At 46.2% G+C, this 22,690-nt stretch overlaps 1 protein-coding gene across 2 annotated transcripts in view; it reads left to right on the plus strand.

Moving 5' to 3' along the window:
* The first annotated feature begins 355 nt into the window (after positions 1 to 355).
* The window catches only part of LOC137650488 (ubiquitin-conjugating enzyme E2 T-like), a 41,211-nt gene continuing 18,876 nt past the window's right edge, over positions 356 to 22,690 (plus strand). The window contains exons 1-3 of one of the 2 annotated variants that reach the window (XM_068383716.1): positions 356 to 553; positions 2,615 to 2,732; positions 7,375 to 7,444. In XM_068383716.1, coding sequence (XP_068239817.1) covers positions 2,621 to 2,732; positions 7,375 to 7,444 — 182 coding nt within the window. In that variant the 5' untranslated portion in view covers positions 356 to 553; positions 2,615 to 2,620. Of the gene's footprint in view, positions 554 to 2,511; positions 2,733 to 7,374; positions 7,445 to 22,690 lie in introns of both variants that reach the window. The other variant, XM_068383715.1, reaches the window with a different exon arrangement.

Below are 22,690 nucleotides of genomic sequence, written 5' to 3' on the forward strand. Positions count from 1 at the left end.
GAAAGGAAAGCAGAGATGACCAAACTTGGGTTTGTGAATAGTAATGGCAGAAGAGACGTAACTCCAAAGAAGCAGTAATAGTTATGAAAACTAGGTTGAATATGATGGACTTAAAAGAAAATTATAGAAACAGAAAGGATAATGAAAGGCTTTGTGTGTTGTGTAAGGAGAAAGAGGATACTACGGAACATATGCTTTGCTGTAATGAATTAAGAAAATCCAGAACTAACGACATAGAAATAAGGAATTTAGAAACATCAACAAAAGATGCTGTTAGGTATAGCAGAAAAGTCCAAGAAGTTAGAAGTAAAAGTATGTATAAGCTGTGAAGCTGTCTGTGTAGGAGGTAACTAATGATAATGAATTTTCTGTACCTGCTACGCTTCTTCTAGTAGTGTGCCCACAATCACTGTGTTGTGGAGAGAGCAACGAGGAACCTGGAACTTTAAATTTTTGAACACCCCTAGGGATTTGTTAACCTGCGAATGATTTTTAAGTATTGTTTTCATCGACTGATACTGCATTCTATATATCCAAGTTGTCATTTTACAAGGTAGGTTAATGGCAAACTCGGTTTAATTACATGTTATGTATCTACAAACGTTATGTATCTGCAGTACATACGTTATGTTTTACCAACCCAACATTTACAATTGTTTATTAGGACCATTTAACTATACCGTACTGTATAACTATATAACGTCTCATCTCTTTCATGAATGAACATCAGTTTCGTATTGAACATTGTGAGAAATTTATTAAGGTCTATACCTAGAATTTAACCTTTACTGAAAGTGTTGAACAATTTAATATCCTACCAAAAGTCATCTATCTCTGATTTTATGAAAGGGGTGAATGTAGTTTATGGGGACAGGGCGATATCTTTCTTATTACTACCCAATCGTTTTTCCGTATGGGGAAGATGTGCTTTACTATGATCCGATATACCATAATATTTAATTATTTTATATTTTCTAAGTTCAGCCCAAGAAGGGGGTCCGGGGACTTGCCCCCGTCTAGGGATTGTGACCTGGGAACTACTAGGTTCGGTTAGGTTGGGTTTGTGGGGTTTGTATGATAGCGTCAGTGGTTGGGTGGTCGCAGGGGGGCGTTAGCCCCCCCATTAGGTCATTAGGAAGGTTAGGACACGGCTTGTAGGTCAGGTTAGGGGGGGGAAGTTTGGGTTAGTTGTTGTCCATTTTTCTCAGCGTGTCCCCATAAACTACAAAGGCTCCGAAATACCTTAATCGAAAATTTCAAGCTCGTCCACAGGTCAGTAGAGTGAATTACAAAGAATTCAATCTCTTCCTGGATCAGGAAGGTTATCGAACGAGCCCTTCATTTGGACTGGACTCCTCTTAACCATAGACCTAAAGCTCATGACGTCAAGGGTGTTAGCACATCCTTGGCGTTAAATAAGAACTTCACTCTAACGCAGGTCTTATAAGTTGGCGCGTGGAAACGTCAAACAACATTCACAGCCCACTTGTTGGAAGACGTAACCGACAGGAGTCTTGACACATTCTCCATAGGTCTTCTAGTGGCTGTGCAAAACGTGGACAGTAACGCCTTGACTCCCTTGTAGGACAAGTAGCAGTTGGTTGAGAGCAGATGTTGCCTGGTTGCAAGTCTAGTATGAATGTGCGTGTGACTGGCCTTTTCGTCATTCATTATCCTCTATCTCGGGGCTCAAGCATCCGAGGATCTCTGCAGGCTGACATCTGACTGCAGGTAGGTACCATTGTCCCTTGCGTATCCTAATATATGTAGTATATTTGTTGTTAAGTCTCCGTTCTACCATCGAGGTAGGAATTTGGTAACGCCCAGATAAAAGAGCAGCTTAGCTCTAGGGTATGTCTTATATGGTCGAGTTACAATGCTTAGTTCTCACAACATTGTACAATTGCTCGGACCATTATCTCTCATTGAAAGGTAGCAAGGTGATAGGGTATACTCTTCTACAGCTCGTGTAAAGCACAAGAGTCTTGCCCCAGGTCTGTGACCAGCCAGTTGGTTTTGGACTTCCACCCACCTAAGGGTGGGTCTCCACTGTAAAGAGCTGAAAAGTTTGTATCTGGTGCTAGAACAACAAATATGGAAATAATTTTTATTTTTCCTATCCATACAAACCTGAAACTCTTTACGCACACTGACCCACCATCACTTACTCCCGAAAGCTCTGCCTGGTATTGCAAAGTAGCTCGTTTTAGCTACTACCCCCCTACCTTCCCTCGATAACTAGTAGTTGGGTGGTTACACCTCGCTAAAAGTTTTACTACTATTTCAGCTGTTGCTGAAATATATCTCCACAGTAAAGAACTTAAGGTTTGTATGGTTAGGAAAAATACAAATAATTTCCATACTGTATTTGTCATTTTTATACAAAGATATGTAATTTATGTAATACAGTACATATGTACCAATTTTTAATAATTTAGAAAATTAGAATATTCATACTGTATTATATAATCGTTCACCTTTTCATGTTTGTAATTCAATTCTTGCCAACAGGGAAAAGCAGTCACCGGTTATGGTAATTCTGAAAAGTAAATAAATGTAGATACTTTTACAAATTTGAAGCAGCATTAAAGAAAGTACCCCGCCGTACCCCAAGGTAACCATGGCTGTTCGACTGGGGCGTGTGAAGAAAGAATGCAAGCAGTTGCGGGAATCTCCTCCTACTGGAGTTTCGTGTTGGCCTGAAGGAGATGATCTCTCTACCTTCAATGCAGGTATGACTTATTTTGTTAAATCTGTTAAGGTCTGAGAATTATTTTGACTAAATGCACATATGGTACAGTATTTGTGTTTTGTTCTGAAGAGTCTGAAGATCCTCTTATTAATCCAATTGGCAAAAACTGGAATGACTAGAAACTTTGTAATGGTTTTCTCATACACAAATATAAACCTTTGTCTTTTAGTAGGGGTAAGATTCAAAAGGCTGGAAACGGTCAATGAAGAATTATCGTGGTTCTGGCATCCGCCACCCAGTATTCACTGGTAGTCTGGGTCTGACAGTGCTCAGAGCCCCCATTCTGACTGGCCATCGTGTTGAACTGACATGTTCTTGACACTCTCCAACCGGACTGAATTTTCTTCCTAATATTCTCTTTGTTCCGACACTAGATACAAACCTTACACTCTTTTACATAGGAGTATTATTTCGGCGATTGCTGAAACCAGCCATTAAAGGTTTTGCGAGTTGTTACTACCCTCCGCTAGTTAGTGGAGGTAGACCAACCACCACGCTCGCACAAGCGCTAGTAAACAAACTTCATTTTTTATTTTGGCTAGGTAGAGTAAAGACGTCATCTTTCTCTCCCCTCAAAACCTTTTAACCGGTTTACGATTAAAGCAACTGGCCTAAAAGTTTAAAAAGTCCTTTTTCTTTCAGAAATATCTTCCTTGGGGCTAACAGGTTCCCCCATGCAAGGCAAGGCAGCAAGCAAGAGATTTTGCGGTTGGGCACACGATGGGAGCAGACATCCTCCCCTGGGGTTGACACCCCCTTCCCCCCCCCCCCCAAGTCCCCTAAGGCCTTTGACCCAAACACTTTCCGCTAGCTCAACTGTTTTGGCTTCATCTTCTGCTCGCCCCGACGTTCATTCTACTTCGGTCAGCGGGCGGGAGCAGATGCTGACAAGTACTCCTCAGAGTGACTTGTCGGGTAACCCCTTACAAGGTGAACCCAGAAACAAGCTTCGGCTATGTTTCACAGGCAACGCTATGTCGACCTTCAACTTGAACAATGCTTGTTGATGGGAAGCAGAGAGCGCTGCCTAGAGGTCCGCCTCCAGGTGTTGGACAACTTTCCCTTCCAAGGGAGAGTTACCCTCCACCAGCCACTGTCAAGCAATCTTCCAGCTTGCGGGAACAGGGGTTGGTTGCCTTTTCCACCAACAGGAGAGACTGCCTTTGCCTGGATGGTTTCCCATTGGGGGATTCCTCTGGCGGGAATTGAATTTGTCCATGCCCCGCTCTTGCCCTTCGAAGTTTAGCAACGAAGGAGTTAGTTGACTGCTTGCAGTTCCTGCTCATCGCTGCTGTACCCTCAGAGTACAAAATGAGTCTCCTTTGCAACTTCCCTTTGGGGTCTTTACTGCAGATGGTGACAACTGCCAATCGCTTGCAGCCGCTGCCTATCCCGTCGATTAGTCTCGTAGGCTTTAACTCTTTAGGTTTATTGCCGACATCGTGCCTTTGGGCACAACAAAGCTTTAAGAGCTTTGTGAGGTGAGGGAGGGAACATTTGAAACTCATCCCAGTTTGCCGATTGGAAATAAAGAAATACAAACATTTTTATCATTCACAGGAAGAAGAAGGTCTCCATTGCAAACGATGATCAGCGTTCTCCAACCGAGTTTCGGTCGCAATGAATCATTCAGACTGCACCCGTATGTTCGTCCCACATTTCTGGTCTGTGTTACTGATTCGTAGATGGACTTATGCATACATTACTTGTCCAACAATCTTCTTCATCTTCTTTGTCAGCATCTTTTCCCACTTTTATGTGGGGTCGATGTTTCTGGCCAGTGTTCTCCATCTACTCTGGTTCACACTTCACTTGTCCAACAATAGATTGAAGATAAATCTCAATCTTGCCTTTCAGAAGTAGATGCGTGCCATCGGTCGTTCTCGAATGGTCTCTTACCCAACAGCGATCGCTAAGTAGATTCGCTGTAATCCCATCTTTCTCTAGGGAGTACTGGCTACCCTGGTATTACCGATCTGTAAGAATACTTACACGACACATTCCCACTGGATTGAAGGCAATTAGATGATAGGATTTTTCCCTTTACATAGCATGTAAACTTGAGATGTTTACATGCTAGTCAATCTCTCGGCCCTTCGAGAGTAGTTGATGAGAATTGAACTTTCGCTTGAGAATCAAGGTTTCTTGTTCCACTCAGTTTGCCAACCCTTTGGGGGGTGGGAGCAGTCACAATCCATGGGAAGTGGTAGCTTCCCTACTGGGTAATTAGCTGACCAGGTAGCCCAGAGCTCATCCCTTTTTCTGATAAATCAGAATGGAAAAATTTTTCTTTGCGGATAAGTTCCTGGTACAACCTGTCTCCCACAGCCGTAATAGTGCTTTACGAGCGAATGCCTCCTCCTGTATTAGTACATAATGCTGCCCAACAGGCTTTTGTGGGAGGCAGGTCGTACAAGAGTACTCCGGTCCATTCTTCTTGGGCATGAGCAGAGACCTAAGTCTTGCAGAGTGTTGTGCACCCATTCACCATGCACTAGAGTGGTAGGTGGGCAAGGTTCTTTGCCTGAGAGGTCTGTGTGCAATCCAGATCGCCTTTATATTTTAATGATGGAGGTGGATACTTCACGGGACTGAACCTCGTTCGGTATCAATACTCTAAAAGAGATACTGTACAACGTTTCATTCACACTCTCTCACCCTCCCTTGACCCTATATCTGACAATGTCAGATTCTTTCGTAAGGTAGCGCACTATCCGGAATATAGCGGACAAGTCTTGCGCAGCATGGCGCACCCTACCACCTAGCAAGGTAGGTGGGCGAGCTCATATACCAGAAGAAAGTGTGCTCATCTTGGGCGAGTCTTCTCATCATCCAGACTCGCGCATGCAAGAAGCATTGTCTTGTATAAAGACGAATTCTACCTTGCGAGCATTCTAGAGAGACAGACGTTCACAGGTGAACTACACCTTACCTGGGCAAACTGAGAAGCGTGCGTGCTAAAGCGACCCTTATCAGTTCTCGCCTCATAGTTGGTCTACTTTGTGAGAGGAACAGCAGGTTCCTTTGCAAGAGAAGGTAGCTTTGCCTTCTTAGGCCGATCTCTAGTCAGACGTGGACAACACCCACTTCCTTAAAGAAGTCAACACAAGGAAGGGCACAAGGTGATATCCTCTCCTCCCTTTTCCTTGGCACTCCCACCTAAGCTAAGAAAACAGGCTCGTGGGGTTCAATCGGGAACAGTTTCGTTCTCAAAATGGTCCAGGAAGCAAAAGCAGTGAAGGGAAGACAGGAACGTTGCTTGAATTTCTGTGAGAATTTGCCCACTTTAGTAGGGTAAGGCGGCAACAGATGGTGCTGATATATTGTGAACTTGTCGTCTGTTACTTGTTTGTTCAAGTCATTGTTACCAGATGGAAAAATTTCACCAGTCTTGTTTTCAAACTATGATGGGTGTTCTTTATCAGGCTTGATACAAAACTATGCTTCACCATGAATAAAACAAAATTTAGCATTGAAAAAAACATACTAATGGTTTTTCTATTTTCATTCAAGTTCATATGTTGTATTTCTGTCGTTCTCGGGTGGATCTGGGATTTCTCAATCTGGTAACGCTGACTCAAGTCTTCAAAACAATTTGTGCATTGTTGTCATCATATGTAAAACAAGTAGCAAGTGTTGAATATGTTGCCCCTTAAGAATAAGTTATTGTTAAATGGTGCATTTTTTCTCAAATTTATCAATACAAAGTTAAGGTAAGGTTGTAGATTAAATGTATATATGCTTATAATTTGCAGAAAATGTCTTCTATATCAAAGTCCAAGATGAACATTGAGACAGGGACCAATAGAGGCTAAGACCACTTCGAGAGGACCTTATTTTGATAATATAAGCTCAAACTTATATCTTTAGAAATAAATATCACATTAAATGCAGAAAAATCAGAGCATCTTTTCTGACCATATCTCTATATGGCATGAGAAAAATTTGATTTAACAAGCCTAAGACAATTTTAGACCACCTATCACTAATCTTCCCCCCTCCTGGTTTAATCTTAGGCACAGGTCCTATTTCAGATGTGTGTCTTTCATATATTCTGTAAGTTATATTTGCAATATATACATTAAATACACAGCTTAACCTTAACTTGCATTTTGTATATGTGTGTAAAGTCTTAAGATTAGCCATATTCTAAAGGTGATATATGCAGTTGGGTGTTTAAATAATAGTAATACATATTACATACACATATTACATTTTGTATTAACTCATCGTCTCGTGTACAGGAAGAGGGTCCTCAGCTTATGAGAAAGTAAATGAACAACAGGATGAAAATATGTTACCCTGCTGAAATTGATTTTAAATGACAGCAAAGTAATTAACATTCCTTTAATGTTTTATAACTTTGTATGTGTGTTTGGTATGATTCTTGTGAAATTATAGTTTTAGGTTTGGTAATAATAAACATATGTTAGGTTTTTAGTCATGGTGGCATGGCCATTGCTAATAATTGACAACTAACCCATTAAGGCCATGTTCAGGGTGTTACTGTATTACATTGTATAATGTATATAACCATTTTACTTTTATTTACTTAATCTATTCACTATATTTTTTATTTTCTCTAATTAATATTGAAAATATATTTGCTTTGTATTTTTCAGTTATCTTTGGTGAAGAAGGCACTGTATATGATGGTGGTATGTTCAAGTTGGAAATAGAGATACCAGAAAAGTAAGTTTAGTACATTATATATATATGAATTCTATTGTTCAAACAATCATGGTATATAGGGTAGTTCTTTTACTGTAATTAAGAGATAAAGTGTATTCCTTCCGTTCCTTGTGGACTCTGCTGAGGCTGGGCTTCTGGGTTAGTAGCTGAAGACCATACAGGGAAACAAGGCAGAATGAAATTATTAAAACGTTTCTTCAGGGTAGATTGATCACTGACTGATCACCAGTACATACCTCGTTAAGATTCCAACACTCAAATTCCAGCCAAGCATAAATCATACTTTTTATTAGACTCGGGTTTCATAGTTATGAAAAATGCCAATTTCTTTTAAATTTGTGAATTTTTCATTCATCATCATTATCTCCTACGCTTATTGACGCAAATGGCCTCGATTAGATTTCGCCAGTCGTTTCTATCTTGAACTTTTAATTCAATACTTAACCATTCATCATCTCCTACTTTGCACTTCATAGTCCTCCACCATGGTGGCCTGGGTCTTCAAACTCTTCTAGTGCCTTGTGGAGCCCAGCTGAACGTTTGGTGAACTAATCTCTCTTGGGGAGTGCAAAGAGCAATTTTCCATTATCAAAACCCAATTTTTTTGTATATAACAGACATTTATGTTCAAGTCTCCCCTGTCTAATTGGGTACAGAGATGATTGAAATATAGGTATGACCAGCTGTAAAAACTTATTTGGTATTTTATTAGAATACAGTGAACCCTCGCTACTTCGCGGTTCGACCATCGCGGATTCACCACTTCGCGGATTTTTTCCATAACCCATATATATACAGTATATATATATATATATATATATATATATATATATATATATATATATATATATATATATATATATATATATATATATATGTATTTATGTATATATGTATGTATGTATATATGTAGGTATGTATATGTGTATACATATAGATATATATATATTTTTGGGCTCAAGCCATGGCGTCCTGATGGAAGGTTCCTTTTTGGTAGCTTCCTTGGGTATATAACTACTAAGATATTCCCAGAGAATTTAACCACAGGTTATCACAGAATTCTAACTTCTGGAGCGAGTATCCTTAAGGTTTCCCTATAAGACATCGTATATCAACAGGGGACGCATGTATTAACGCGCCACATAGCTATCTGCACCTCATACAGAGTTAACACTTCGATATGGAGGGACAGAGAATAGCTGGGGAGCTGTTCCACAGCTAATCCCGTCCGTGGCTACTTTTGGTACTCGAGACGTAAACAAACGGGCGCCACCGCTAGATGACGCCACGTCCGTCCCCATCCTTCATTTAGTAGCTCGCCTTACTAGTCGGATTTTTCCCTGTGTGATCTTTATCGACTTGCATCTTAGCCATGTCTCTACCCTCGGCCTCGCCTTCTTCTGAAAGTTGAGTACAAGGTTCCAGTATTGTTTATATAAGCTCTGACCGTAAAGTAACTTTTACTTTTCGAGATATTTGATGTTTTGTGGCAGAGCTGTGCCGCGACCGGACCGGCCATTTTATGGCGTCGCTGTTGTTTTTTCATGCCTTATTTAGATAGCCTCAACAGCGTTTTCCGGCCTCATTAACTAATCGATACTATTAGTTATTTAGTCTTCATAGCTAGGAACTTTTATATCGTGTTTTGACGCTTTATTATCGGTCATCAACTGACCCCATACCAGTTGGCTAGTATAGCCCTAGGCCAGAGCGCCTATATCAGTGTTCATGCATGATATTTATCAGTGATCCTAGGTTTATTTATGAAGATAGTGGCATTATTTTACAATTCTATTGACTGTGATGCAAGTGTTTTCGCCTTCAGGGACCATATAAGGGACAGGTTAGATAGTGTGTCTTTCTAACCTAACCTACAAGTAGGACCCCTATATGCTTCCTTCATCCCCTGCCTTAGGGCATCCCCTCTGTGTAGCCTTGCTCCCCCTACCACGTAAGGGGATCAAGCTCATACCAGAGTATTTTATTGCTTCTCTGTCCTCCCTAAGGGAATGATCCCCCCTTAGGGTTGCGTCCGAGAATGAGGAACGGCTAGTCCTTCCTCTATTGCTGGGGCTAGGTCTCCGACCTTCCCTGCAATAGCGATACGTCTTCCATCCTTCCTAGTTCAGGGTGTAACATCCCTGCTCTAGGTTAGGTTTTGGAGGGGTTGGTTCTGTACCTTGCTGAAACGATACCCATGCACCGTTTTCAGACAGGCTGCCTTACCTTAGGCTAGGGAGTGTCCTCCCTTCCTTGGTGGCCGCTCTGGTACAGAACCTCCTCCACAGAAGACCCTTCTCTTCTCCCCTCCCCACCTATCTCTTGTATGGCCTAGCCTATACTTAGGTTAGTCTATACCCATCTGTCCCCTGTCCTACAACTCCTCCTTAGAGTGGAGTGATAGGGTTACCTTGAGCTCCTGTGTGCAGTCCGCTCTGGTACATATACCCTTCATAGTGTCCTATGGGGTTAACCACTGGATGCATTCTGTCTACAGGGGTTCTCCCCCCTCTTGGGTGTTCCCTGCCCTCCCTTGGGCCCCCTTAGCTCCCGGTCCTCTGCGGCCCCTGCTTCTGGGTGATAGGGCTAGCCTCTATCATGGGTACACCCTCTCAGGTGGGATGCCTTGGGGTCCGTGGCCAGACCCCTACATCCCCCCCTTCTGTCTCTTTCACTATCCTGGTGCCGGTCCCTTGCCGCCTCTACTGTCGGTGATACCCACCTCCTACCTTGGTGACTTACCCCTTGCCCTCTGGGCCGTCAGTCCTCCGTGTGCCGGGGGACTGCCGCCTGCCGCCTGCCGCCGGCACCTAGCCGATGGCCTTCCCTCTTTCCTCATAGCTTCAGTCGTCCGTCCACCGGCCGGCCCCCGGAGTGCCGGCATCCGCTGCCGGCAGTCCGGTTCTGCTATAACCATCCTTGTTCCCGTCACCAATCCGGCAACCTCCGGCTGCCGGAGCCGCCGCTGTGCCGGCTGCCGGAGCCGCCGCTGTGCCGGCGGCCGCCACCCTGGTATTACTCTTGACTTCTATATTGTCTTCCCTAATGCCAGAAACTCTGCTGGAGCGGCCTCCGGCGTGCCGGAGGTCTGCCGGAGCCTTCCGGAGGCGTCAGGGCGACTTGCACCCCCTTCTACTAGCTTTCATCTGATGTTGATAGCCCTACATCGCAACCAGATGGTTTGATTGCATAATGGATAGGTATTGCCTTACCGTTCCATTAGTAACCATGCTGTCTTCTTGCATATCACAGATTTCCAGCATGCTACGTGTATCTTAGCACGGCCGGTTACCGGAAACCGTTACCCTATGGGATCTTCTACGTTCCCAATCCTTGGGTCTGAGTGGCCTCAGTCCCAGTTCTATATCCTTGGCAATCCCCACTAGAATTCCCACTGCCTTCACGGCATGCTATGCTGAATTCTGCCCTGTGTCCTCGGTCACAACAAATTGCCTACGGATAAGGTTACGGTAACCGGCCGGGCGGGTTACACGGAGGATGTGTCTATCTCCTTCTTTTCCGCCCACTCTCTGAACGTCACAGTATTTCTACCACTGAATATTAGGTTAAAGATTAATCACTTAATACTTAACCTTAAAATAGAAGTCATCCTTATGACTCCCCTATACTCATGTCCTCTTTCTCTTACAGGAGGAGTACGTGAAGTGCGACCATAGCTTCTGTGGAGTGAAGCGCCCGCACTTTTATGGGCACACGGCGTGTAGGACTCACGCCCCTTGTGCAAACAAAAAAGGTGATCTGAAGTTCTGGGACCCACTGAACTGTACGGTCTACCAGGAACGCCTAGTCGAGGCGTTCAATAACCCTCCCTCAGCGGAGGTTAGGGACGCTTCTCGAGAGAAGCTACGCAAATGGGTGCGTGGCTTCCAGAAGAACGCCACTGGACCGTACCTTGCCACCGAGGACTTGAGGGCCTTACTGTTCCCAAAGGCATCCCCAGACTCTGTGGTCCCCAAGGATCAGATCCCCACCGTCCAGATCACGGTGGAACCCGATGTTGTCATGGCTCAGTCCATGCACGAGTGTCGCCTGGATACCGACAACGCGGAATGTATGTCGGAAGTGTCGGAGACAACGGAGAGGAACCTCATGGCCGAAGAATTGGACTATGAGTAGGACCAAGTGAAATACGCTGGGTCGGAGCAAGAGGTCGCTCCGCCTTCCACCACCACCCCAACTCCTACACCGACGGAAGTATCACTCCCGTCTACCTCCTCCACCCCGGACCCCATCCCAACCAGCGCCCAGGAGATGTTTCGGACGCTCAAAGCCATCATGGACAAGAAACTCCGTGAGACACACGAATACATCAGGACCATGGGAAGTTCCAAGGAGCCGAAAAGGAATTCGGTTAAGGACCTCCCTGCATGCTCGCACGCCAACCCCTGGAGGTATGCCGAGCATATGCCGATCGCAACGGGCAGGATCTTCATCAGTGAGAAGGTCGGCTTGGTTGTCCTGGAAGAAGTGGAATTATTCCCAAGTTTTGAGGCTTACCCGGACTGTTACGTCCGGCTTCGATCCAAACCTGCCTCTAAAGAAGAGACCGAACCTAAGGAGGTGATAGTGTTCGATCTCCCGAAGGCCCAGGCTATGATGGCCAACACCCTTAAAAGTAGGGGTTTTACCTGCTCAAAGCTTCCGGCGTTGAGCAAGAAGCACCCTACCCACGTCGCACCTGATGATGCGATCCTCCCCTTCATGGAAAAGGCCTTCGCAGCGGTACACAGGGCAGTGGAAGAAGGGAAACTTTGCCCTGCACTGGAGGAGTGCAGGCCCTTCTCCCTGGTCCCCCCCCCCCCCCCCCGATGCTCGACACTGGAAGGATGTCCAACATACCTTCATGGTGGGAAAACTAGATCCTGACGTTGCTGGACGTCAGTTTAACGGAGACCTCCCGAAACTTAATGACCACCTCCTTCGTCGGGAACAAGATACGAAAGAAAGGCTTGCCGCATCCATGTCCCTCCAGGTCCAGCTTGACGTCATGGCCGGTGACACTAGAGTCCCCGACCACTACATGGTGCTCGCCGAGACGCATCTGGCGACTGTAGTCAAGGACTTACACAGCTTCATGAAGGCTCGGAGAGCCTGTCGTGAATTCGTGTTCTCAAGTGCCACAGTGAGACACGAACCCCGGAGGCTGATTTCCTCCAACATCTGGGGTAAGCACCTTTTTCCCTCTGATCTGGTGAAAGAGATTACCGACAAGGCCGCCACGGAGAACAGGAACCTTCTTCACAAGTGGGGCATGTCAAAGAAAAGGAAATCCTCTCAGGACGACGGCCCTCAACCTAAGAGGAGATCCTCCAAGCCGAAACCCCAACAACGTCGACAGAGACGGCAGTTTCCGGGACCCGCTACTCCCCAAGTGGCTGCTCAGCCACAACAGACCTTTCAGCTGGTCACCCAACCGGTCTTGCCCCAATCACCGGTTTTCACCCCTGCCTTTGAGCAACAGACGACTACCTTTCGTCCCAAAGGTTGAGGCTCAAGCAGAGGTGCAGGCAAGAGATGCATCTCGCCGTCCCTCCAGAGGCAGAGGAGGAAAGGGAGCTAGCAGCCGAGGTGGTACACCCTCGGGACACCAGAAGCAATGAAGTGCTTCCGGTGGGAGGAAGACTCCGCCAATTCCAGGATTGTCGGACCTTCGATCCCTGGGCACACAGCATCGTCGACAAGGGTCTAAGCTGGAGTTGGACTCAACCACCCCCAACCTTTCAGCAATTCTTCCAACAATCTCCCCCCCTTCTGGAAGAACATGTCCTAGATCTCTTGAACAAGAAGGTGATTAGGAGGGTAAAGTCAACCAGGTTCCAAGGGAGACTGTTTTGCGTCCCCAAGAAGGACTCCGACAAGCTCAGAGTCATTCTAGACTTATCCCCCCTCAACAAGTTCATAGCGAACAACAAGTTCAAGATGCTGACTCTTCATCAGATAAGGACCCCTCTGCCTCAAGGTTCCTACACGGTCTCCATAGACCTGGCGGATGCCTATTGGTACATTCCAATGAACCACCACGCTTCCTCCTACCTAGGATTTCGACTCCAAAAGGAAAAGCTACGCCTTCAGGGCCATGCCCTTCGGCCTCAACGTGGCCCCTCGGATCTTCACAAAGCTGGCAGATGCCATCGTTCAACAGCTACGCCTCCGAGACGTCCAGGTGATGGCCTAACTCGACGACTGGCTAGCATGGGCTCCATTGCCCGAGGATTGTTTAAAATCCTGCAACAAAGTCACCCAGTTCCTAGAACACCTGGGATTCAAGATAAACGCGAAGAAATCTCGCCTCTCTCCAGCTCAGAGGTTCCAATGGCTAAGAACCCAGTGGAACCTTCAGTCACACCGCCTTTCCATCCCCCAGAAGAAAAGGAAGGAAATAGCAGGGTCTGTCAAGCGACTGCTAAAATCCAAACGGATCTCAAGACGTCAGCAGGAACGAGTTCTAGGCTCTCTACAGTTCGCCTCAGTGACAAACCCAGTACTACGTGCACAGCTAAAGGATGCCGCGGGAGTCTGGAGACGTTCCGCATCCATCGCTCGAAGAGACCTCAAGAGACGGCTCCCAAACAGACTTCGGCTGCTCCTCAAGCCGTGGTCGGAAGCAAAGGCCCTGAAAAGGTCCATTCCTCTTTAACACCCACCTCCATCACTCAACATCCACACGGATGCTTCGCTGGAGGGTTGGGGAGGTCACTCCCACCAAAAATAGGCTCAAGGCACATGGTCTCCCCTATTCAAGACGTTTCACATCAACATCTTGGAGGCCATGGCGGTCCTTCTAACGCTGAAGAAACTCTCCCCGCCTCCCTCGATCCATATTCGTCTATCCCTAGACAACTTGGTGGTAGTTTGATGTCTCAATCGCCAAGGCTCAAGATCGCCCCAGATAATCAGGTGCTTCTGACAATCTTCCGTCTGGCAGAGAAGAAGAAATGGCACCTGTCTGCAGTTCACCTACAAGGATCCCGCAACGTGACGGCGGACGCTCTACCCCGGACAAGTCCGATAGAGTCGGAATGGTCTCTAGACACAAGATCATTCTCCTTCATCTCTCACCAAGTCCCAGAACTTCAGACCGATCTCTTCGCAACGAGCGACAATAATCAACTTCCTCGATATGTAGCCCCGTCCGAGGACCCCAAGGCAGAAGCAGTGGACGCCATGTCACTGGACTGGAACAGATGGTCCAAGATCTACCTGTTCCCTCCCACCAACCTTCTGCTGAAAGTCCTCTCCAAGCGGAGAACCTTCAAAGGGACAGCGGCCCTAGTGGCTCCCATGTGACCCCGGAGCAATTGGTACCCCCTGGTCCTAGAGCTGCAGCCCACGCTGATCCCTCTCCCGGGCCCAGTACTCTCCCAGCAAGTACAGAAGTCGACTGTCTTCGCTTCATCATCGAAAATCAAGGACCTTCATCTCATGATTTTCTCTCCCTAACCGCGAAGAAAAGGTTTGGGATCTTGAAGAAAAGTCTAGACTTCCTCGAGGAATACAAGACCGAATCCACACGACGGCAATACGAATCATCCTGGAGAAAATGGGTCTCATTCGTCAAGGCAAAAATCCTACGGAAATCACCATTGATTTTTGCATGTCCTTCTTTTTTTCAATATTAAACTTACCCGATAATCATGTAGCTGTCAACTCTGTTGCCCGACAGAATTCTATGGAGGGATACGCCAGCTATCACAATACTAGAAGGGGGTGTACTTACCAGCGCCACCTGTGGCCAGGTACTCAAGTACTTCTTGTTGACACCTCCTCAATTATTCCTCTGTCGTGCTTCTGACAAGACGTTCTGGGATACGCTTATGTTCTTGGAGTATTTTCACGACTTTGGTGAAGTATTTCTCTTTGATTTCGGCTGTCGCTTTACTGGAAACTTCTATTTTAGCTTAGTTAGCTTTTGGAATTAATTTGATTAATTTTGGTGACGAAGAGAGTATGAACTCTCGTTCACCTTTCAATGGCCGACCCTTCCCTTAGACGGAAGTGTTGGTGTCTAAGAGAGTATAGACTCTCTTTCTTAATTTTGCTTAACAAAAGTTATAGATTTATTTTATATCTCTCCGCCTCTTATAGGCCTCTTCGATTAACTTCCTTTTATTATAAACTTATTAAAATTAATTTTTATATTTGTTTATATTCGACCTTCCTAATAGTAGGCGGTCTTTTCTTGGTACCGAAGTTAATTATCGTGAGCCCGTCATTTCGGTTTTACCTGTTAACATATTATGCTATTTTAAGGTCTTTGAAAGAATTTCTTTGATAGTCTCGTACTTTTTCAAAGTTGAACTAACGTTTTGTTTGTCTCGGCAGTTGTTGACGTTCAGAACGTTTCAACTTGCACTCTATCGTTACGATAGAGAAAGAATGTTCACGGTTTCACATTGCAGTAAGAGTAACCGTGTCTAGCGTTTTGTTCATTCTTTCTTAACTTAATGGTTTTGATCCTAATAAGGAACTTTTCTTTTTGGGAAATATTTCAGTTTTTTCCTTTAACAATAATATGTTTTAACGATATATATGATTGGGCTCTTCTCTCAGGTTCTAAGTCAAGAGAGAGAGAGAGAGAGAGAGAGAGAGATAGAGACGGAGGGAGAAAGAGGATAAACGTTTCCCTCAAGCCTGCCAGGCGTACGAGTAACGTCGTTATCGTTTTGCTCTTATCCCTAGTCTCTTTAGGGGAAGAAACTAAACGTTTCTAGAGTGATCTAGTGTTTAGTCTCTTTCCAGCCACTGAATTTTCTTTCATTAGATTTTTCTGTTACATTGTAATTCTGTTTTCGCAATTACTAACTTTTGAGAAGGATAGAATTGCGTGTTTCAGGTACAAACCACTTAAAGTTTCGAGTTCAGTGAAATAAGTGCAAACAGAAATCAAAGTGATAAGTGATTAGCGCAAAGTATGTCAGTGTTATGCGTGAGGGTACTTTTGTGCGCGCCGGTCGTCCTCCCAGTCCGGGACCTCTTGCAAGCTCCCAAGCCCAGGGGAGAAGCAATGTCGAAGGGCAAAAGGGTTCGGCAGGCCTTAATCGGCGCACAGAAGTATCCTCGGTGGTTGTGGGCGTGTCTTACCGAGACCGTCACTCCCACCCGCAGACGATTGAGTGCTCGTCTGCAGAAGAGATTTAGAGGAGAAAATAAAGGCAGAGTAACGCTGGTCTCAGGTCTCAAGACCTCTTAAACGTAAAGTCCAGACCTATGCCAGACGTACGAAGTAAAGTTCAACAACCCGGATGCAGTCATTGGGTTAGCTCTGACTCTCCTCAGTCATCAGTTTGTCGGGCTGAGAGTGCGCCTACACTCCCCCCGCCTATGCTCGCTCCGCCTGATCGCAGTACCACCTGCCAGGCGTACGATGTTGTGGACTCTACTACAGTCCATGCAAGCACAGCTTTCGGACCTGATGCGTGAGTGTCGTGCTGAGAGTGTTGCACCTCCTCCTCCTCCTGCACCGGTGGTGCACCAACCGCCTGCACCCGTTCAGCCTGTGCTGCACCCGCCTGCACCGGTGGTGCACCAACCGGCTGCACCCGCCTGCACTCGCTGCACCCAGTCGCAGCACCATCTGCCAGGCGTACGATGTTGTGGACTCTACTACAGTCCATGCAAGCACAGCTTTCGGACCTGTTGCGTGAGTGTCGGGCTGAGAGTGTTGCACCTCCACCTGCACCCTTTCAGCCTGTGCTCAACCCGCCTGCACTCGCTGCACCCAGTCACAGCACCATCTGCCAGGCGTACGATGTTGTGGACTCTACTACAGTCCATGCAAGCACAGCTTTCGGACCTGTTGCGTGAGTGTCGGGCTGAGAGTGTTGCACCTCCACCTGCACCCGTTCAGCCTGTGCTCAACCCGCCTGCACTCGCTGCACCCAGTCGCAGCACCATCTGCCAGGCGTACGATGTTGAACCTCTTTCTGTGTTCGCTGTTCCCAGTGTTGTTCAGCCTCAGCCTTCTTTAAGGCAACCTTCGGTTTGGGATCAGGAGGATTACTCCACTCTTCCTCCTCCTCCCCTGGCTGCTCCACCGGTGGTGCAACTCTCGGTGGAGGTACAACCTCTTCCACCTGTGAGTCAGTCTCCTCAGCTGCTGCACCGAGCTCAACCCGTGCACCCTGATCCTGCGCCTCAGACACCTCTGCTTGCGGGAACTTTACCTTGTTCTGCGCAACCTCGGTCTCTTCACGCTCCACTCATACCACAGGAACAGGAACTTTCTGCACCTTCCACTGTTGTTGTTCCAGCTCGTTCTGACTCTGCTGTTCAGCATACCTTACCTCCATTTTCAAACCATGGCAAAAATATGAATCATGAGTTATGAATGTAAGGTAAACATTATGTTGATTTTTAAACCCCATGCAAGCATGCATAAAGCACTCTAGCACTGGTCATGGAATTTCTGAGAAATGTTAAACGCCATGCACACGCTCTGCTTTCCTTACAGCAGGCTCTGCTTACTACATGCTCAGCATTCAGCATGCTCTGCATTCAGCATGCTCTGCATACAACATGCTCTGCATACAGCATGCTCTGCTTTCAGCATGCTCTGCATACAACATGCTCTACATACAGCATGCTCTGCATACAGCATACTCTGCATTCATCATGCGCTGCATACCTTACCGCATGCTTCTCAACATATCTTGGGTTGTTGCCAACTCACTAGACTGTCAAGCAGTTTCATAACGTTGCCTTCTAGTCTGCTGCTTTTGCACCAGTGAACCCTCACTCAGAGAACTTAGCTTTTCTAGGATAAGGTCCCTGTAGATGAGAAAGTTCTTTTCTCCCTCCTTCTGATATTCCCTTGAGGACTCTGTCATTTGGAGGGAGCCTTTAGCTGCATAACCTCTTATGGACTTTTATTTAAGCATAACATGCTTACAGGGAAGGTAATGGTTCCACTTCAGCCGCTAATCCCGTCTGTTACCACACCTGCTCCCATAGACCTTGAGCTGTGTTGCATGACATGCAGTCCAAGCTTAGTCCTTGTTAGAGGATTTTTTATTTACGGAGTCAATGTGTCACGGGGAAGACGTTCAACAACCAACAGAAGGGACTTGTTGTGACGCAGTGCGGCAACCTCAGCAACCCGTTAAGGAGTTGTCTGTACGACCCAGATAGTCTAGACAGATTCGGGTTGTCACTGTACTTCCTCGCTTGCCCATGATTGACAGTTTACAGACTGTGCAGCAGTATCATGATCTTGTGTCCGGCTCCGTCAGACGACTGGCTTTTAAGAGCTCCCACAAGTCGTCGCTGTCTGGAGATTTTCAAATGGACTATGGATCTGACCAAGGAACTGGGCCTCCTGGTCAATTTTGAGGAGTCTCAGCTCGTTCCATCCCAGACCATTGTTTCCTTGGGTATGGATCTTCAGAGTCGAGCTTTTCGGACTTGTCCGTCGGCCCCAAGGATCTTCCAAGCCCTAGAATGCATCCAGAGCATGCTGAGAAGGAACCGATGCTTAGTCAGGCAGGGGATGAGTCTAACAGGGACACTTTCATCGCTGGCCCTGTTCATCGAGTTAGGGAGACTCCACCTCCGCCCCCTTCAGTATCATCTAGCTGCTCACTGGATAAAGGACATGACGCTAGAGACGGGCTCAGTTCCTGTTTCCGAAGAGATGAGGTCTTCTCTAACGTGGTGGAAGAACAGCATTCTTCTCAAGGAAGGTCTACCTTTGGCTGTTCAGACCCCCGACCACCGTCTCTTCTCGGACGCATCGGACACGGGCTGGGGTGCGACACTGGACGGACAGGAATGCTCGGGAACATGGAATCAGGAGCAAAGGACACTTCACATCTATTGCAAGGAGTTGTTGGCAGTTCATCTGGCCTTGATAAACTTCAAGTCCCTCCAGCTTAACAAGGTGGTGGAGGTGAACTCCGACTACACCACAGCCTTGGCTTACATCTCCAAGAAGAGAGGGACTCATTCGAGGAAGTTGTTCAAGATCGCAAGGGACCTCCTCATTTGGTCAAAGATCGAAAGCTCACGCTGGTAACGAGGCTCATTCAGGGCGATATGAATGTCATGGCAGATCGCCTCAGCCGTAAGGGTCAGGTCTTCCCCACAGAGTGGACCCTTCACAAGAATGTTTGCAGCAGACTTTGGGCCCTGTGGGGTCAGCCAACCATAGTTCTATTCGCTACCTCGATGACCAAGAAGCTCCTCTTGTATTGTTCTCCGATTCCAGACCCAGCAGCAGTTCGCGTGGATGCCTTTCTGCTGGATTGGTCCCATCTCAACCTGTATGCATTCCCGCCGTTCAAGATTGTCAACAGGGTACTTCAGAAGTTCGCCTCTCACAAAGGGACACGGTTGACGTTGGTTGCTCCCCTCTGACCCGCGAGAGAAGGGTTCACCGAGGTACTGCAATGGCTGGTCGACGTTCCCAGGACTCTTCCTCCTAGAGTGGACCTTCTGCGTCAACCTCACGTAAAGAAGGTACACCCAAACCTCCACGCTCTTCGTCTGACTGCCTTCAGACTATCGAAAGTCTCTCAAGATCTAGAGGCTTTTCGAAGGAGGCAGCCAGAACGATTGCCAGAGCAAGGACGACATCCACTCTCAGAGTCTATCAGTCTTAATGGGAAGTCTTCCGAAGCTGGTGCAAGGCCAATGCAGTTTTCCTCAACCAGTACCACTGTAACCCAGATTGCTGACTTCCTGTTACATCTAAGGAACGTAAAATCCCTATCAGCTCCTACGATCAAGGGTTACAGAAGTATGTTGGCAGCGGTTTTCCGCCACAGAGGCTTGGATCTTTCCTCCAACAAAGATCTACAGGACCTCCTTAGGTCTTTTGAGACCTCAAAGGAACGTCGGTTGTCCACTCCAGGCTGGAATCTAGACGTGGTCCTAAGGTTCCTATTGTCATCAGGATTTGAACCGTTCCAATCAGCCTCTTTTAAGGACCTCACATTAGAAACTCTTTTCCTCGTGTGCTTAGCAACAGGTAAAAGAGTAAGTGAGATCCACGCCTTCAGCAGGAACATAGGTTTCACATCTGAAACGGCTACATGTTCCTTGCGGCTCGGTTTTTTTGGCTAAAACGAGCTTCCTTCCCGTCCTTGCCCTAAGTCGTTCGAGATCCCAAGCCTGTCCAACATGGTGGGGAACGAACTAGAGAGAGTACTTTGCCCTGTTAGAGCTCTTAAGTACTATCTAAGAAGGTCAAAACCATTACGAGGACAATCAGAAGCCTTATGGTGTGCTATCAAGAAGCCTTCTCTACCAATGTCTAAGAACTCAGTTTCTTACTACATCAGGCTTCTGATTAGAGAAGCAAATTCTCATCTGAAGGAAGAAGACCTTGCTTTGCTGAAGGTAAGGACACATGAAGTGAGAGCTGTGGCTACTTCAGTGGCCTTCAAACAGAACCGTTCTCTGCAGAGTGTTATGGATGCAACCTATTGGAGAAGCAAGTCAGTGTTCGCATCATTCTATCTCAAAGATGTCCAGTCTCTTTACGAGTACTGCTACACCCTGGGTCCATTCGTAGCAACGAATGCAGTAGTAGGCGAGGGCTCAGCCACTACATTCCCATAATTCCATAACTTTTTAACCTTTCTCTTGAATACTTTTTATGGGTTGTTCGGTCGGCTAAGAAGCCTTCCACATCCTTGTTGATTTGGCGGGTGGTCAATTCTTTCTTGAGAAGCGCCGAGGTTAAAGGTTGTGATGAGGTCCTTTAGTATGGGTTGCAGCCCTGTATACTTTAGCACCTTTGGGTTGATTCAGCCTCCAAGAGGAACGCTGCGCTCAGTAAGGAAGACGAACTTAAAAAAGAGACAGAGTAACGGTTCAATTCGACTTCCTTACCAGGTACTTATTATTTCATTGTTATTTGAGATAACTGTTATATGAAATATGGGATACTTAGCTATCCTTTAATCTTGTACACTGGTTTTCACCCACCCCCCTGGGTGTGAATCAGCTACATGATTATCGGGTAAGTTTAATATTGAAAAATGTTATTTTCATTAGTAAAATAAATTTTTGAATATACTTACCCGATAATCATGATTTAATTGACCCTCCCTTCCTCCCCATAGAGAACCAGTGGGACCGAGGAATAATTGAGGAGGTGTCAACAAGAAGTACTTGAGTACCTGGCCACAGGTGGCGCTGGTAAGTACACCCCCTTCTAGTATTGTGATAGCTGGCGTATCCCTCCATAGAATTCTGTCGGGCAACAGAGTTGACAGCTACATGATTATCGGGTAAGTATATTCAAAAATTTATTTTACTAATGAAAATAACATATTCACCTTCACGGACAGGGCTTGGCAGCCAACACGATTTCTACTTGCAAATTGGCCTTGACTAGACCACTAATGTATGCCTTCCAGATTGATCTGTCCAACGACATCTTCAATAAACTCCATTTTGCCTCCAACTTGGACAATGATTCATGCCCTCTCAAGGATCTGACTCAGAAAGTTATCTTTCTTTTTGCTCTTGCTTCAGGAGCCCGAGTCAGCGAAATAGTGGCATTATCAAGGGACGAGGGCCACATCCTGTTTACAGATTCAGGTGACCTTACCCTCTTCCCGGATCCGACGTTTCTCGCCAAGAACGAATTACCCACCAAAAGATGGGGCCCTTGGAGAATATGCCCCCTGAAAAAAGATGCCTCTCTATGTCCAGTAGAGAGCCCCAAGGTCTATCTTCATAGAACTTCGGACTTTGGTGGAGGCCAACTCTTTAAAGGAGAAACTTCGGACAGCGACCTGTCACTGTAACAACTAAGAGCGAAAATCACCTACCTCATTCGCAGAGCGGATCCTGACAGTTCACCCGCCGGTCACGATCCTAGAAAAGTTGCATCGTCTCTGAATTTCTTTCAGGGTATGGATTTCGAAAGTCTTAAGAGTTTCACAGGCTGGAAATCCTCGTGTGTTTTCTTCAAACATTATGCGAAACAAGTGCACGAAGTCAAACATTTGTGGTAGCCGCAGGTAGTGTTATGAAACCTGCACCTAACTCTGCATAGAACAGTGAGTTACTTGGGACTCTAACTCCTCGGGTGCCTATGTTGACCCTCGCGTGATACGTAGTGATTTAAAAAAACACTTAGTGCTTTTTCATAGACTGTTCCTCTCCCAGGTGAAATGTCATAGTCGTCACATGAGTGCCGCATGCCTAGAGCATGATGTGTTTTATTTTAATAGACTGACGTTCCTCTGGAACGAGTGCCTACTAATAATTTGAAAT

This window comes from Palaemon carinicauda, chromosome 12, assembly GCF_036898095.1.
Source record: "Palaemon carinicauda isolate YSFRI2023 chromosome 12, ASM3689809v2, whole genome shotgun sequence".
In the NCBI taxonomy this organism is placed as follows: Eukaryota; Metazoa; Arthropoda; class Malacostraca; order Decapoda; family Palaemonidae; genus Palaemon; species Palaemon carinicauda.